We start from the raw sequence: 18,764 nt of genomic DNA on the forward strand, positions 1-18,764 counted from the left end.
TGACGGCAGGCACCCCGCCTACGTTGGGAGGCCATCCCCAGCAGAGACTCGGCGGTCTTCTTGGTCCCGCGGCGGATGTCCTCCCACCTCTTGCGGCAGTGGGTGCCCCGTCGATGGTGGACCCCCAGGGTCCGGACTTCCTTGGCGATGGCACGCCAAATCCCGATCTTCTCATGGGCGCGGACCTATGTGACACGTACAGGGAGGGAGAAATACCACATTCAAGTTTGTCAGCATTTTCCTTGCCAGTGGCCCAACATGCCCCCCATCCCCGCCAGGCCCCCCGCCAGGCCCAACATGCCCCCCATCCCCGCCAGGCCCCCCGCCATGCCCCCTGCCAGGCCCAACATGCCCCCCCATCCCCGCCAGGCCCCCCGCCATGCCCCCCGCCAGGCCCAACATGCCCCCCATCCCCGCCAGGCCCAACATGCCCCCCATCCCCGCCAGGCCCCCCGCCAGGCCCAACATGCCCCCCATCCCCGCCAGGCCCCCCGCCATGCCCCCCGCCAGGCCCAACATGCCCCCCATCCCCGCCAGGCCCAACATGCCCCCCATCCCCGCCAGGCCCCCCGCCAGGCCCCCCGCCAGGCCCAACATGCCCCCCATCCCCGCCAGGCCCCCGCCATGCCCCCCGCCAGGCCCAACATGCCCCCCATCCCCGCCAGGCCCCCAAGCCAGCGGCCCCAAATCCAGATAGAATTAAACTCACTTGTTGGTCTGGAGGACCGTAGAGTAGCGCATACTGGGGGAGGACCCCATCCACAAGTTTCTCCAACTCCTCTCCAGTGAAGGCAGGGGCCCTTTCCCCAGGTGCAGCAGCCATTGTCCCTTCCAGACGGAGGTCACAGCAACACTTGCAGTATAGGTCCTCTCCTGTGAAAGTTCAAGTCGCAAGTGGATTAGTAGATAGAAAATGGCGGTCACGTCCGCGGCGGTGCGTACCGCGGCGGTGCATCCCGCCAACGCCGGCGCCCTTCGCCATTGGCTCCTGAAACCCATAGGCTTCAATGTTAACCAATGCGGCTTGGCGCCGCGGTCTTGGCCCGCCGCCCGCCGCGGTGTGCCACGCCAGCGCATTGACCTCACATCCCATTGTCACACTTCACAGGTCAGGCAGCCGCCATTTCCAGGGCCCACATGGCTCAATTTCAAATGCGTCACACAGGCCTAGGCCTTGCATAGCCACTCAGACACGCCATTCACTGCATAGAGAATAGTTTACTGTGCTAGCTGTGAGTACATACCTGTGGGTTGCTTGACTGTGTGCTCCATGTTGTCCTTCCTAGGCACCGTCCGCTGGGTTGGGCGAGGAGACGGATGAATCCTCCCGTGTACCGACCGCTGGTGGACCTGTCGACAATGGAAGAACGCCACATTATCCTGACCTACCGTCTTAACCGTGCCACTATCCATGAACTGTGTGCCCAGCTGGAGCCCGACCTGATGTCCCCCATCCGCCAACCCACAGGGATTCCCCCTCTGGTGCAGGTCATGTCAGTACTCCATTTCTTGGCAAGTGGGTCATTTCAGACAACCGTGGGAATTGCTTCTGGGATGTCTCAGCCCATGTTTTCGAAGGTGTTATCCAGAGTGTTGTCTGCCCTGATGAAATCCGTGAGGAGCTACATCATTTTCCCTGAGGTGGGCGAATTGGCTACAGTGAAGGGTGATTTCTACGCCCTTGGACATATTCCCAACGTAATTGGTGCCATTGATGGGACCCATGTGGCTTTGGTTCCCCCAAGAGACAGGGAGCAGGTGTACAGGAACAGAAAAAATTACCATTCAATGAACATCCAGGTGGTGTGTTTGGCTGACCAGTACATCTCGCATGTAAATGCCAAATTCCCAGGGTCAGTGCATGACGCCTACATCCTCAGGAATAGCAGCGTCCCTTACGTGATGGAACAGCTACAGAGACACCGTGTATGGCTAGTGGGGGACTCTGGGTACCCCAACCTGTCGTGGCTACTGACCCCAGTAAGGAATCCCCGGACCAGGGCAGAGGAACGGTACAATGAGGCCCATGGGCGTACTAGGAGGGTGATCGAACGCACCTTTGGCCTCCTAAAGGCCAGGTTTCGGTGCCTGCATATGACAGGTGGATCCCTAATGTACTCACCTAAGAAGGTGTGTCACATCATCGTGGCCTGCTGCATGCTTCACAACCTGGCTTTGCGTCGCCAGGTGCCTTTCCTGCAGGAGGATGGTCGAGACGGTGGTGTTGTGGCAGCGGTGGAACCTGAGGAGAGTGACGAGGAGGAAGACGACGGGGCTGAAACAGACAACAGGGACAGAATCATTGCACAGTACTTCCAATAGGACACAGGTAACATTTCAAAGATAATTTAGTAAATGTTAACTACTCTCCTGCATCTCTGCTGCCTGTCTATTTGCCCCAGTGTATGATGACTGAGTTTTGGCTTTTCCCTCCCTATTTCAGGTCTGGGGTCCCCACTACGAGTCCTGTGCTTCGTTTCCCCATGGACTACAGCTTTGTGGCAGCTGTTTGTTGACTTCACCATGTACAAGGACATATTTGCACTGTCATGTCAATTACAATCTATTGAAATCACAGCCAGACTCCAGATTTTTTGGTGCAAAATAGGTGTTTATTTAAGTGCTCAAAATGGGATGGGTGGTTTCAAGTGGGTGGGGGCTATGGTGAAGGAATGTCCATGGCAGAGTCCAGAGTAACAGTCACACAGGTGCATTGTCCAGAGGCCTGTGGAGAGATGGAGCATGGGCAGTTCAAGGATGGACAGGGTGACAATGTGGGACAGTGGGATGACATCAGGTTGTATCCATTGCTGGCGGGGGTCTTGACATCCTACTCTGTCTTCTTGCGAGATCTCAGGGCCCTCTTGCGGGGTGGTTCTTCTCCTGCAGGAGGTGGGGGTCTGGTGGGCTGCTGCTGTGCGGGGGCCTCCTGTCCACTAGCGCCGGCGGAGGTGGTTGCCTGTTCTTGGTCCAGGCTAGTGGCAGGGGCCCTTGGGTGTTGTTCAGTGTCCGCCCTGTTGTTGACGAGCTCCTGCAGCAGCCCTACCATGGTAACCAGGGTGGTGTTGATGGCTCTGATGTCCTCCCTGTACCCCCGATAGTGTTCCTCCTGCAGCACCTGGATCTCCTGGAACCGGGCCAGTACCGTCGCCATCGTCTCCTGGGAGCGGTTGTATGCTCCCATGATGGTGGTGAGGACCTCGTGGAGAGTGGGTTCCCTGGGCCTCTCCTCCCCCCCCTGTCGCACAGCTGCCCTCCGAGTTCCCCTGTTTCCCTGGGCCTCTGCCCCCTGGCCGGTGTGCCCACTACCACTGCCCCCAGGTCCCTGTTGTTGTTGGGGTGGTGGGTTATCCTGGGTGCCCTGTAGTGGTAGACACACCGCAGATTGACGCGCCCTGGAGACAGAGGCATGGGCCCGCTGGGTGGGAGCTGTGCTGGTGTTCCCAGAGGGGTTTGGGTCTGTAGTGGCCTGGGCCTGTGTGAGGGGAACCGACTGTCCAGAGGTCCCCGATGGTCCGGGCTGGTCATCGGTGTCCAGGTCGACAGAGCTGCTGTCATCGCTGACGGCCTCTTGGGTGGGGGGTGTGGATAATTCTGGCCCCTCCGCCGCGGTGTGTTGACGGTCGGGTCCTGCAGGGGTATAGAGGTATGGTTATAGTTTCAATGTGTGGCATATGGGTGTATCTGTGGGTTCTCGTGTCCCCAAGTGCTGGCATTCGTGTGTGGGGGCTTTGGTGAGGGTGGCTTGTGGGGGGGATGTGTATATGCATTGGGCATGCTTTGGTGATGGGTGTCCATGCTTAGTGGACGCATGCAGGGCTAGGTTTTGGGATGTGTGGGTTGTGATGGTGAGACATTGGCGGGGAATAGGTGTGCTGGGGGTGGGGGTGAGGATGGTGGTGGGGGTGAGGATGGTGGTGGGGGTGAGGATGGTGGTGGGGGTGAGGGTGGGGGTGAGGATGGGGGTGGGGGTGAGGGTGGGGTTCGAGGATGGGGGTGAGGGTTGGGGTCTGATTTGGCATGCAGGTGGGGGGGAAGCAGTATTGAAGCTTCAACTTACCAGTATCCATTCCTCCGCCGACTCCTGCGAGGCCGTCAGGATGCAGGATGTTCAAGACTTCCTCCTCCCATGATGTGAATTGTGGGGGTTGAGGTGGGGGTCCTCCGCCAGTCTTCTGCACGGCGATGTTGTGCCTGGATACCATGGAACGCACTTTCCCCCGTAGGTCGTTCCATCGCTTCCTGATGTCTTCCCGATTTCTGGGGTGCTGTCCCACTGCGTTCACCCTGTCGACAATCCTCTGCCATAGCTCCGTCCTCCGGGCAATGCTGGTGTATTGTATCTGTGTGCCGAACAGCTGGGGCTCTACCCGAACGATTTCCTCCACCATGACCCTGAGTTCTTCGTCTGTGAAGCGGGGTTGTCTTTGGGGTGCCATGGGGTGGTGTGTATGATGTGTGGGGTGGAGTATGTGTATTTAAGTGAGTTGAGTGTGGTGGTGTGTGTTGTTTTGTGTGTGGATAGTGTGTGGGTGATGGTGTTGAGTGGCTGTGGCTTTTATTTTTTGGATGCTGGTGTCTCGCTCTTGCCTTCTTTACGAATTTTTTAGCATAGGGGTTTGTGGGTGATGTGGGTGTGTGTTTTATATTGTATTGTGTGTGTGGGAGTGGTGTGTGTATGTGTATCAGGTGTGTGGGATTCAAATCGTCCAATGTGGCTGAGTTTTGTTCGTTTGTGTGTATTCTGACCGCGGCGGTGTGTCCCGCCAATGGAATACCGCGTTTGAATGACCGCCGCGTGGATTCGTGGGTCGTAATGGCATGGGCGTATTTCTGTTGGCGTGACGGTGGAGGTTTTGTCACCTCCACCTTTCCGCCGACCGCTGGTCTGGCGGGCTGTTGTGGCGGTCGGATTTTCGGAGGTTTGCCTTCTGCGGGTCAGAATGACCGTGGCGGGTTTCCGCGACCGCGGCGGGATTATGGAGGATTTCTGACCGGCGGTAGGCGCCTTTTACCGCCGAGGTCAGAATGACCACCTAAATCTCCTTTGATGTCTAATGTATGTAGAGCTCGTTCTGTCACAGAATTTGGCTGTGGGAAGAAGACTGGCAGTTCCACTGTTTGATTTATATGAAATGGTGATACGACCTTTGGAAGAAATTTTGGGTTTGTTCTTATTTCAACGTTATGCTTGTGTACTTGGAAGAACGGTTCTTCAAGAGTAAAGGCTTGGATTTCACTTACTCTTCTTAAAGAAGTAATTGCCACTAGGAAGGCAACCTTTCATGTTAAGAATTGCATTTGGCAGGAGTGCATGGGTTCAAATGGTGGTCCCATAAGTCATGTAAGAACTATATTTAAGTTCCAAGAGGGGACTGGAGGTGTCCTGGGCGGAATGATGCATTGTAAACCTTCCATGAAAGCTTTAATGACAGGAACTCTAAATAAGGAGCTGTGCTGTATATTTTGTAAATATGCTGAAATTGCATAAGATGAATTTTTATGGAAGAGAATGCTAAATTAGATTTTTGTAAATGAAGTAAATAGCATACGATGTCTTGTATTGATGCTGTAAGAGGGTCAATATGTTTAGATTGACAGTAATATACAAATCTTTTCCATTTGTTTGCATAGCACTGTCTAGTAGTGGGTTTTCTTGCTTGTTTAATAACTTCCATACATTCTGATGGGAGTTGTAAATATCCAAACACTATGACCCCAGGAGCCAAACTGCTAGATTGAGTGTCTTGGGATATGGGTGCCTGATTTGGCCTTTGTTTTGTGTCAACAGATCTAGTCTGTCTGAGAGTTTGGACTACTGACAGGTCTAATAATGTTGTGTACCACGGTTGACATGCCCCTGTTGGTGCTATGAGTATCATGTTCAGTGAAGTTTGACGTAACTTGTTGACTAGAAACAGAATGAGTGGGAGAGGGGGAAAAGCGTAAGCAAATATCCCTGACCAATTGATCCATAGAGCATTGCCCTTGGATAGGCGATGTGGGTGTCTGGATGCGAAGTTTTGGCATTTTGTGTTTTCGATTGTGGCAAACAGGTCTATGTTTGGCGTTCCCCATTGTTGAAAGTATTTTTGAAGTACTTGAGGATGACTCTCCCATTCGTGTGTTTGTTTGTGATTTCTGCTGAGGATATCTGCTAATTGATTGTGTATCCCTGGAATATATTGAGCTAACAGGTGAATTTGGTTGTGGATTGCCCATTTCCAAATTTTCTGGGCTAGAAGGGAGAGTTGGGATGAATGTGTCCCTCCCTATTTGTTTAGGTAATACATGGTTGTCATGTTGTCTGTTTTGATAAGCACATTCTTCTGTGTGAGAAGAGTTTGAAAAGCTTTGAATGCTAGGAACACAGCTAACAACTCCAAGTAATTTATGTGTAGCTGTTTGTGTTGGGCATCCCATTACCCTTGAATGTTGTGATTTTTTAGATGAGCTCCCCAACCAATCATTGATACATCTGTTGTGATTATGGTCTGAGGCAAAGGGTCTTGAAACGGCCGCCCTTTGCTTAGATTTGTGTAATTCCACCACTGAAGGAACATGCATGTTTGGCGGTCTATCAACACTAGATCTTGAAGTTGACCGTGTGCCTGTGACCATTGTTGTGCAAGGCACTGTTGTAAGGGCCGCATATTTAGTCTTGCGTGTGGAACAATTGCAATACACAATGCCATCATCCCTACAATGCTCATGACAAATCTGACAGTGTATCGTTGATTTGTTTGTATTTGTGTGATTACATTTTGGAAAGCTTGTATCCTTTGTGTATTTGGACATGCTAGTGCTTGCTGAGTATTTAGTATTGCACCCAAATACTGTTGTATTTCTGCCGGTTGTAGATGTGATTTTTGGTAGTTTATTGAGAACCCTAGTGTGTGCAAGGTTTGTATTACATAATGCGCATGATTTTGGCACTGCGTATGACTGTTTGATTTTATTAGCCAATCATCTAGATATGGAAAGACATATATATGTTATCTTCTTAGGTAGGCTGCGAATACTGCTAGGCATTTTGTGAATACCCTTGGAGCTGTTGTTATTCCAAAGGGCAACACTTTGAACTGATAGTGCTTTCCTTGAATGACAAACCTGAGATATTTTCTCTGTGCAAGATGGATGGTATATGAAAATACGCATCTTTGAGGTCTAATGGTGTCATGAAATCGTGTTTTTGTAGTAGTGGGATGACATCCTGTAGAGTTACCATGTGAAAATGCTCTGACAGGATGTAAAGATTGAGGTTCCTGAGACTTAATTTTGGCCTGAGGGTGCCATCTTTTTTGGGAACTAGAAAATATAGTGAGTAAACTCCTGTCCCTATTTGAGATTGTGGTACCTATTCTATTGCTTGTTTGAGTAGTAGAGATTGGACCTCTTCTTGAAACAGACTGATGTGGTCTGTGGATAGTTTGTGTGACCTTGGTGGTATATTTGGAGGAGTGTGTATCAATTCTAGGCAATAGCCATTTGGGATAATTGATAGTACCCAATTGTCTGTGGTAATTTTTTGACAATTTGTGTGGAACTGTTGTAGTCTTCCCCCCACAGGAGAGGTGTGGAGTGGAAGGGAATGAGATAAGTCACTGTTGAGGGTGCTGTGGAGGTTGCTTACAGGTCTGAAATTTCCCTCTATTTCTGAGTTACTGTCCTCTATATGTGCCCCTAAAACCACCTCGGTGGTATTGTGATTGGTAGGTTGGCTTTGCCTGTGATGTAGATGCTCTGTTGTCTGTGGTCGGAACCCACCTCGAAACTGAGGTTTCCGAAAAGATGCCCTGTATGGTGTCGTGTATAGTGCGCCCATTGCTTTTGCTGTGTCTGAATCCTTTCTTATTTTTTTATGGCTGTGTCAACTTCTGGCCCAAAAAGATGTTTTTTATCGAATGGCATATTTAACACAGCCTGCTGTATTTCTGGTTTAAATCCAGAAGATCTGAGCCATGCAGTCCTGCGACTTGTGACTGCAGTATTGACACTTCTAGCAGTGGTGTCTGCTGCATCTAGGGAAGATCGAATTTGATTGTTTGTAATGGTTTGCCCATCTTCCACTATTTGTTGTGCCCTCTTTTGGTGTTATTCAGGGAGATGATGGATTATGTCTTGCATCTCGTCCCAGTGGGCTCTGTCATAATGAGCTAACAGTGCTTGTGAGTTGGCTATCCTCCACTGATTTGCTGCCTGGGATGCAACTCGTTTCCCTGAAGCATCAAATTTCCTGCTCTCCTTATCAGGTGAGGGCGCATCTCCTGGTGACTGACTGTTTGGTATTTTTCTGGCAGTGCTAACGACCACAGAATCTGGAGGTACCTGATGGGTGATGTAATCAGGATCAGAGGGTGGAGGTTTATATTTTTTCTCAATCCTGGGTGTTATTATACATGCCTTAACAGGTTCACTAAATATCTGATCTGGGTGTTTTAACATGCCTGGGAGCATGGGAAGGCATTGATATTTAGAGTGTGTTGAGGATAGGGTGTTAAACAAGAAATCCTTCTCTAGGGGTTCTGTTTGCATGGTGACCCCATGGCATGCTGCAGCCCTAGCTATGACTTGATTGTAGACAGTGCTATCCTCAGGTGGTGAAGGTTTAGGGGGATAGCTATCTGGGTCATTACTAGGAATGGGATCTGGATCATAAAGGTCCCATGGATTCACATTGTCCTGTTGTGAGTCAAAAGAGTGAGTGGGTGACTGCACTGTGTAGGACTAGTAGGAGGAGAGGTACGTAGGTGTGGAGAGTGAGTAGGAGAATGAGGAGGAGAAGGAGAAGACTGAGGAGGTGGTGGTTTCTCCTTCTGCTTTGGCACTTTTGCTGGAGGCTGCATAGTGTCCAATTCCTCCTGAAAGGCTATCTTTCTCTTTGGTTTAAGAGGAGGCGCTGTCTGAATTCTGCTTGTTTCCTTATAGATGTGGATCCTGGACTTCCTTTCATTCATAACTTCAAGTATTGGTTGGACTTGATACTCCTCTTCAGAGGTTTTGTGGCTTTCTTTAAGTCTTTTTGAAAGTCCATGTTCCTCTGTGTATGCTGGCCTTTTTGGCTCCGAAGCAGGATACTGTGGATGCTTTTGGCTCCAAAAGTGATTTTCTAATTTTCGACTCCGAAAAATGATGTTTGCTGGAGTCAGACACGGAGCTCTTTGTTGCCTCTGACGTTTTGGGAGGAGTGGCCTTTTTCGGTGCCGAACTGGTAAGTTGGTCACCAGTAGTCTTTTTTCTGGCCGAGCCATGGCCTTCTGGCAGTGGCATACCCAAGGCCTTATGTTTTTGCTTTTGTGAGGGTCCAGGGGCAGGCGTATTCACATGTTGTCCCGCTGTGGCCGGTCTGTCTTCTTCTGTTTCCTGAACAGATTCGGAATCTCGAATAGAGACCGCTGTTTGCATTAGTTCTTCCTCCTCCACCTCAAGATGTTCACTGCTTCTCGAAGTCATTTTGAGTCTTCGTGCCCTCCTGTCTCAAAGAGTCGTTTTCGATTGGAAGGATCGACAGGCCTCACAATTCTCTTCCCGATGATCCGGGGAAAGGCAAAGATTGCAAACCAGATGCTGGTCTGTATACGGGTATTTCGCGTGGCACCGAGGACAGAACTGGAACGCAGTCCGATCCATGAGGCTTCCACGCGGTCGGCCCAAATAGGCCTGATTTGGGTGTGTGTGCCCAGAAGGGCGAGTAAAGTTGTTTTCTCCGACGGTACCGCTGTGTCGATGGAAGATATAAACCAGATCTATACAATACCGACGAAAATAGAGGTTTTCGAAGTTTTCCAAATCGAAATCTCGGAGCGAGAGGAAACAGGTCGGAACCTGATGGTGTAAAGAAAACATGCATGGGCATCAACTCCTTTGTAAGATTGTTTTTCCGTAGAAGGGTGAAGTAAGGAGGGAAAGATTGTGTATGTACAACTATAGATATATAAGAAGTAACTATGATGCCCATGCAAATATATATATATATATATATATATATATACACATATGTACAAATGAGTACTACAACGACTACAGGCTCCCGCGGAGGAGAGAGGACGCATGTGAATCTGCAGCACTACAGATGTACATTAGGTAAGTGACATTTTCCATTCGATGGCATATGGAGCTGCAGATACACATGCTGTGCATAGACTAAAAAGCAGTCCCCGCCCAAATAAGTGGTGGTTAGCCTGTAGGAGTTGAAGTGATTTGAAATAGTGTTTTTAGCACTGCTTGTCCAACATTGGCTTGTTGTCTGGATAAAACATCCCCACAGTAATGCTTTATGAATGTATGTGGTGTGGACCACTTGGCAGCTTTGCATATATCTGCCATTGGTATATTTCCTAAGAATGCCATAGATGCACCCTTTTTCCTAGTGGAATGTACTTTTGGAGTTATTAATAGTTGCCTTTTTGCCTTAAGGTAACATGTTTGAATACATCTCACAATCCATCAAGCTAATCCTTGTTTTGAAATGGGAGTACCTTGATGAGGTTGTTGGAAAGCAACAAAAAGCTGATTAGTTTTCCTAAAATCTTTTGTTCTGTCTACGTAATAAATTAGAACTCTTTTAAGGTCAAGGGTGTGTAGAGCTCCTTCAGCAGTAGAGTCTGGCTGTGGAAAGAAGACTGGCAATTCCACTGAGTGATTATTGTGAAAAGGTGAAACCACTTTAGGTAAGAATTTTGGGTTTGTCCTAAGTACTACTTTGTGTTTGTGTACTTGGAAGAACGGTTCCTCTAGAGTAAATGCTTGAATTTCACTTACTCTTCTTAATGAAGTAATTGCTACTAAGAAAGCAACCTTCCGTGTGAGAAATTGAAAAGCAAAAGAGTGCATGGGTTTGAATGGTGGGCCCAATAGTCCTGTGAGTACAACATTAAGATTCCATGCAGGAACTGGTGAAGTTCTGGGTGGAATATTGCGTTTAAGTCCTTCCATAAATGCTTTTATGACAGGAACTCTAAACAGGGAAGTATGTTGTATGGTTTGTAGGTACGCTGATATGGCTGTTAAATGAATTTTAATAGAGGAAAAAGCAAGGTTTGCTTTTTGTAAATAAAGCAAATAGCACACAATATCTTGTACTGACGGTTTAAGAGGATCTATATTTTTAGGTTGGCAGTAGTAAACAAAACCGTTTCCACTTATTTGCATAGCATTGTCTGGTTGTTGGTTTACGTACTTGTTTTAGAACATTCATACATTCTAATGGAGGCTATAAATATCCAAACTCTATGGCTTCAGGACCCAAATTGCTAGGTTGATTACACTGGGATTGGGATGCCTGATTTGACCTTTGTTCTGAGTTAACAGATCTGGTCTGTTTGGAAGTTTGTGATGGGGCACTACTGACAGATCCAGGAGTGTTGTATACCAGTGTTGGCGTGCCCACGTGGGAGCTATGAGATTATGATGAGAGAGGTGTGACGCATTTTGTTGACCAGAAATGGAACGGGAGAGGGGGAAAATTGCATTCAAATATCCCTGACCAGTTGATCCATAGAGCATTGCCCTTGGACTGAGGGTGTGGGTGTTTGGATGCGAAGTTTTGGCATTTTGCGTTTTCTCTTGTTGCGAAAAGGTCTATGTTTGGTGTTCCCACATTTGAAAGTAATATTGAAGTACCTGTGGGTGAATCTCCCACTCGTGTATTTGTTGCTGCGTCCTGCTTAGAAGGTCTGCTAGCTGGTTGTGTATTCATGGGATATATTCCGCTAGTAAGTGAATCTGATTGTGAAGTGCCCATTTCCATATTGTTTGAGCTAGAAGGGACAATTGGGATGAATGTGTCCCCCCCTTGTTTTTTCAGATAATACATTGTTGTCATGTTGTCTGTTCTTATTGAGACTGTTTTGTGTATGATCTGAGGTTGGGATACTTTGATGGCTAAGAATATAGCTAATAATTAGAAGTGGTTTAGGTGGTAAGTTGATTGTGTTGAGTCCCATTTCCCTTGTTTGGTTAGGTTGTTGAGATGGGCTCCCCAACCTGTTATTGACGCATCTGATGTGATTATGGTCTGTGGCACTGGGTCTTGAAAGGACCGCCCTTTTGTTAAGTTGTTGTGATTCCACCATTGCAGAGATTTGTAAGTTTGGTGGTCTAACAACACTACATTCTGTAACTGACCCTGTGCCTGAGACCGTTGTTGTGAGAGACACTGTTGCAGTGGTCTCATGTTTAGCTTGCATGTGGTACTATTGCTATACATGATGCCATCATTCCCAATAGTTTCATGATAAATCGTACTGTGTAAGTCTGATTGACCTGGATTTGCGATATGAGGTATTGAAAAGCCTGTTTCCGTGATGAGATTTCTGGTTATTGATTGTGAACCCTAGTGTGTGTAGAGTATCTGAAGACATGTATGTGGTGTCTTCTGAGGTAAGCCGCTACTACAGCTAGATATTTTGTCAACACTCTTGGTGCTGTTGTTATCCCGGAGGGTAGTACTCTGAATTGGTAGTGGTTGCCTGATATTATGAACCTTAGGTACTTGCGGTGAGCTGGATATGGGAATGTGGAAGTAGGCAACCTTTAGATCTAACGCAGTCATGTAATCATGTTTTTGTAGTAGGGGAATGACGTCCTGTAGAGTAACCATGTGAAAATGTTCTGAAAGGATATAGATTTAGAGCTCTGAGATCTAGAATGGGTCTGAGAGTACCATCCTTTTTTGATATAAGAAAGTATAACGAGTATACTCCTGTCCCTTGCTGTGAGATGGGAACCATTTCTATTGCCCCTTTTAGCAATAGAGACTGTACCTCTTGTTTTAGTAGAACAGTATGTTCTGGAGAGAGTCTGTGAGAACGAGGGGGAATATTTGGTGGAGTAGAGATGAGTTCTAGGCAATAACTATTGCGGATAATTGAAAATACCCACTGATCTGTGGTGATGTTCTGCCAGTGAGAATGGAATTGTTGCAGTCTTCCTCCCACAGGAGACGTATGGGATTGTGGGATGTTTGGGAAGTCATTGTTTAGTGGGTGTGATAGCACTCTTTGAGTCTGTAAACTTTCATCTGGCTCTGAAGTTCTGTCCTCTGTAAGAACCTCTAAATGACCCTCTTGAATAATACTGCTGTGTTTGTTTTGGATGGGAAACTGTTGTTTCCGAAAGGAACCCAAAAAGGTGGGATATAAAGGGCTCCTATGGCTTTTGCAGTATCAGAGTTCTTTCTGAATGGTAGTGTCTAATTCTGGTCCGAAGAGATGCTGTTTATCTAATGGCATATTAAGCACTGCCTGTTGTATTTCAGGTTTAAAACCTTAACCCTGCATGTCTTCTTGTTGTAATGCTAGTATTAATACTTCTAGCTGCAGTGTCAGCTGCATCTAGAGCAGATCTAATCTGGTTAGTTGTAATAGCCTGTCTCTCTTCTATAATTTGCTGCGCCCTCTTTTGGTGTTCCTTGGGTAGGTATTGCAAGAATTCTTGCACTTCATCCCAATGTGCCATGTCGTATCTTGCAACAGGACCTGGGAATTGGCAATAGGCCATTGGTTGGCTGCTTGTGTTGCCACCCTTTTTCCTGCAGCATCGAATTTTCTACTTTCTTTGTCAGGGTGTGGGGTATTAACTGAAGACTGACTATTAGCACATTTCCTGGCTGCACTAACCACAATAGAATCTGGTGGCAGATGTGTAATGTAGACTGGGTATGTTGGTGCAGGCTTATATTTCTTGTCAATTCTTGGAGTTAGAACCCTAGCTTTAACTGGTTCTTTAAATATGTTGTCTGTGTGCCTAAGCATACCAGGAAGCATTGGTAAGCACTGGCAGTGTCTATAGGTAGGGGATAGTGTATTAAAAAGAAAATCATCTTCCAAAGGTACTGCATGCATTTGGACCCCATGGTATGCAGCTGCACTAGATTTAACTTGGGCATAAACCGTACTATCCTCTGGTGGTGATGGTTTGGTAGGGTAGAGATCAGGATCATTGGACGGTATAGGATCCGAATCATACATGTCCACGTGTCTCCCTGTGAATAAGTATGGGAGTGTGATGGTGACGGTAGTAGTGGTGGGGTATTAGGTGGTGGTGACAAAGAAAGCTGCGGTGAATGTGGTGGAGAAAGCTGAAGAGGTGATGGCTTCTATTTTAGCTTGAAAATCTTTGCTGGTGGTTGGGCAGTATCAAGGATCTCTTGGAATGCTAGCTTTCTTTTAGTCTGTGGAGGTGGATAAGTAATAATATTCCCAGTCTCTTTGTGGATTTGTATTATTTTCTGCTTACTGTCCATAACCTCCAAAATTGGTTGAATGTCAGATTCCTCTATTTGATGTTCAGAAGTTGTTTTTTTACCCTTAGAGGATTGTTCAATGGATATTTTGGGCATATGTTTCAATCGGGTCGAAAGTCCAGTTTCTTCTGTATACAAGGATGTTTTCGGCTTTAAAGCGGTTCCAAGGTGTTTCGGTCCCGAAGACATTAGCTGAGGTTTCGGCTCAGAAGCCGGACACATTAATTTCGGATCCGAAGGTTGTAGGCGTCGGCTCGGTTCGGAGGTTGAGCTTCTTATTTTTTCGCTCGACTCCAGAACCGAAACAGGCATGACCTTTTGATGGGGTGTTTTAGCCTTTTCGGCACCGAACCCAGGGGCTGATCACTGATTACTTTTTTTTTTATGGAACCATGGCTTGACAGCAGTGATGCACCCAAGGCCTTGCTTGATTTTTTCAAAGTGGGTGTAGGGGCAGTTGTACTCATATACTGTGCCGCTGTGACTGGATGGCCTTCGTCTCCTGATCCTTGTTCAGAGTCGGAATCTGGGATCGAAACAGCTGTTTGTGCCTGCTCCTCCTCTAAGGTGTCGGTGGACTCTGTATGTTTCGATGCCATCTCAAAACTTCATGCCCTTCGATCACACAGTGTCTTCTTCGATTGAAGCGAATGGCAAGCTTCACAATCTTCCTCACGATGTTCATGAAAAAGGCAAAAATTACAGGCCAAGTGCTGGTCGGTATAAGAGAATTTAGTGTGGCACCGAGGTCAGAATCGGAATGGAGTCCGATCCATCAGGCCATGGCGCAGTAATAGCCCCAAAAAGGGCGCAAGCACTCGAAAGGGCGTTTTCTTGATCCCGACGGAACAATCGGAACGATTGCAGAGGTAAACACGTTCAAAACAATACTGACGGTATAAGAAAGTGAATATAAAGTTTCCGAATTGAAAGTCTTGGAGCAAGAGAGAACACGTCTGAACCCGACAGTGGAAAGAAAACAATCAAACAAAAGGAGTTGATGCCCATGCACATTATCACCGAGAGGAGGAGTCAGTCGATCCTGTGACTCGAAAAAAGACTTCTTCGAACAAAAACAACTTGTAACACTCCGAGCCCAACACTAGATGGCAGGATATGCACAGCTTGTGTATCTGCAGCTATACATCATCGAACATATATATATATATATATGTATATATATATATATATATATATATATATATATATATATATATATATATATATATATATATATGCATTACAAAACGTACTTACTTTTGAACCTGTGACATAAAGATTCTTCAACTATAAGGGCACTCTCAATGTACTTTCCGCAATGTATAGATTCCTAATGTAAAGACCTTTGATGTAACACCAAATATTCAGTTTCAGACTAAGTAAAGTGCGCACACAAACATTCATTTACATCACACAGAGAAAAATAATTAGAAAGAATATTACGCAAGACTGGCTGTGCAGAGAACCTAAAAAGGGCTTTAAGCAGCTACCCTGAATTACATTCCAACATGGAACTGGTGTAGTATGCCCCAGATTCATAGCGGCATACAGTTTCAATAGCAGTGTTAGGGTTTGTGGAGCCTAGGAATGTTTTTAAAAAGAACTGGTTCTGAACGTGTATGAAAAGTGACCTTCATTATATTTATTGATGTAATATGAGATCAATTAAATGTTTTTACAGATTGATGAACTGTTCTGTATCTCGTCACAGAGGAAGTAGTGATGGAATTCACTACATGGAATATGGAACATTGATTGTGTGTTGCCTTCGTTTTCTGCAGAAATGTTAGTATTTTAGGGGCGTTTACTCTTGAAAAAGAGATAATAAGCATTCTGAAAGGAACTGACATACTTATGTGCTCCGGAGGAAAAAGAAGAATTGTATTGTTACCAGTGTTGGACTATGTTTAGTCAGTGAAGGACGTTTGTGATGAAACATCTTTCTCAAAAGAAAAGGAACTGAACAGCTATAAGCTAAAGAATGGGTATTGAGAAAATGGATTCAGTGCTGTGCTCAAGTCACCTTACACCACTGAGTGAACATGATTGTGATGCCCTAGATTTAGGGCCTACTTAGGAGTCTGGTGGTCTCTAGACTGCCAGACTTACGGTAGCGGTTTGGGCGGCTGCTGCTCTGGCGGTCCAACCACACATAATGGCCCTGGTGGTGATCCCAACGGGCTGACGGTGGGTGCAGGTTGCAGTCATGCAGCGCCGGCCTACTGATTACAACCTGGTTCTCCACCAGTCTTTTCATGGCAGTTTCATGGCCAAAAAAAGGCTGGAGGAGAACAGGTGCAGTGGGCCACAGGTGTCCCCCTGCCTAAGACCCTCATAATGCTCACTGTCTGCTGTACAGACAATGTGCATTACGAGGGTGCCGGTGCCCCCTCTGGGCTGCAGCATTGCCACCGGCTTGATTACGAGCTGGCGACAATGCTGCCAGCACATTCCTGCTGGGCTGACCGGTGGAAGCCTTGGTTCTGCCCGTCAGCCCAGCGGGAATGTCATGGTCGTGGCCACCCTGTCGGGAGTTTGGTGGAGAGGTGTTCCTGCCCACCAAACTTGTAATCTGGGCCTTAGGCTTTCATACATAAACCCAGCCACCTTTTAGTTGTATACCCCTTTCTTGTATTCATGCATATTTTATCTGTTAAGTGTAAAAACAGGCAAATCATGTATAATACAGTTCACAATAATGATGCATACAACTTGGCAGCATGGATGGACTAAATTGGGATAAGAAGAGGTGTTTGTGTCTCTTCACAACACCAGAAGAATTTGCATTATATGAACCGAAACCTGGCAAACATTCATAAGCAGCTCAATTGTTACTTACATGTAACCTCTAATACTATCCATGAAGACTGACTGAAACAGGCGCTCCGTTGCTGTCTTAGAATAATGTTGTCTCACTGCATGCATAGCTAATAAAATCACTCCTATCCTACATGTGCCAGTCCACAACCAACTTTTAATCAATAGTCACAATTTACAAACTGAATTTTGTAGTACAATGGTAGCACTAATCACTTAGTACAAAATGCTGTTCACAAACTTACATGTAGAATCCTCTGCTTCAGCCTCTCCTATTTATGAACATCGCCCATACTATAATGTCCTGTGTTTTTCAGAGGGTTTTTAACTGTTAACTCATGTATATGAGTGAAGGCTTTGGTCAGTACAAGTGGCAAATCTTTACTGTGACACAGATTTTTCTCAAGCAAGACTTTCTTCTCATGAACAGTATCAGTACAATAGTACCAAAGACCCTATAGGATAACCCCCCTCCTTAACGATGGTTTGCATAGGCATAATACTTCACCTGTCCAAAGTTACTAGGGGAGAAACTTCAACACTCTTCACCTGCTGTAAGATAGGCTACAAAAGTGCACTCTAAAGAAGAGAGAAAGAGATTTAGATTCAGTGCTGTAGTTGACTCACCTTAACTGCTGTCCGCTGTAAATTTTCTCTTCCGATGTATGAAGCCCTTTGGAGGATACTCTGCTCCTGTTTTATAATAACTGCTGTCAGAGTACTCTTGCAGCTCTGGAATTGTCTCAACAATTCAATTACATTTTCACATTGCTCTCGACTAAAGGAGGAAGTAAACACATTTGTTGTATATTGTTATATGTCTTGTTTCCATTTCATAATCACACTTAATTCTAGGTTATTTAATTCTTTCCACCTCTAACCAATTTTTTGACTTTCATCTTTGTTGTATCACATCTGCATGTCATCTAACTTTATATGTTGGATTTTTTAATTTCTAGTTTTATAATTTTGAATCCAATGTCAATATCAAAAAATAATTTACATTATTGTCATTTCAAGCAATTTACAGACTTTATGCAAATCTGATACACATCATACCTACCAATTTAATATATGCCAAGGCTCTAACTGAAAAGCAAGCTCCCACAGTGTTGCAAATTGAATAAAATTTAAAACAGGTCAGTCCTACTCATATTCAATATGTTGTCATTATTTTGTAAGTGCACAGTTATTTCAAATCTTTCTGCTGATTCAGTAAGATCTTTTTTAAATCCATCTACTCTCAAAAGCAAAGGCAAAGCCCACCAGAGTTCACTAGCAAACACTCCCTACCACCAATATATTTATAGTTGCAGTTAAAGGTGTGTAAATTTACTAGTCTGCAGGGTCCACACACTTGAACTTATAATGCTGCTAAAAGCAGGTGGTGGATGGTATCTTTGCAACAGTGGCATGGTACCGGAATAATGTTGTCAGGATATCATCTGACATATATATATATTGTCTTAAATAGTGATATAATATTAGCGTTTGGAGCTAATAATTGAAAATCTACATCCAATGAGATAATATGTTTAGTAAATTATATTTAGGACACTATATTTATGTAAGACAGCATAGGCCTCATTACGACTTTGGTGGTCCTGTGACCGCCATTTTGGAGGTCACAGCCCGACCACCAAAAGCGTGGTTGATAAAACCGCCAAATAATGACTTTGGCAACAATGCATACAGAAGACCG

At 46.1% G+C, this 18,764-nt stretch overlaps 1 protein-coding gene across 9 annotated transcripts in view; it reads right to left on the reverse strand.

Annotated features, from left to right (window-relative positions):
* Nucleotides 1-18,764, reverse strand: part of SYNE2 (spectrin repeat containing nuclear envelope protein 2) — a 1,823,309-nt gene that overhangs the window by 1,463,918 nt on the left and 340,627 nt on the right. For all 9 annotated transcript variants that reach the window (XM_069207355.1, XM_069207357.1, XM_069207362.1 and 6 more), the window contains exon 32: nt 17,690-17,840. In XM_069207355.1, coding sequence (XP_069063456.1) covers nt 17,690-17,840 — 151 coding nt within the window. The remainder of the gene's footprint in view (nt 1-17,689; nt 17,841-18,764) is intronic.

The sequence above is a fragment of the Pleurodeles waltl genome, chromosome 9 (genome assembly GCF_031143425.1).
Source record: "Pleurodeles waltl isolate 20211129_DDA chromosome 9, aPleWal1.hap1.20221129, whole genome shotgun sequence".
NCBI classification, from domain to species: Eukaryota; Metazoa; Chordata; class Amphibia; order Caudata; family Salamandridae; genus Pleurodeles; species Pleurodeles waltl.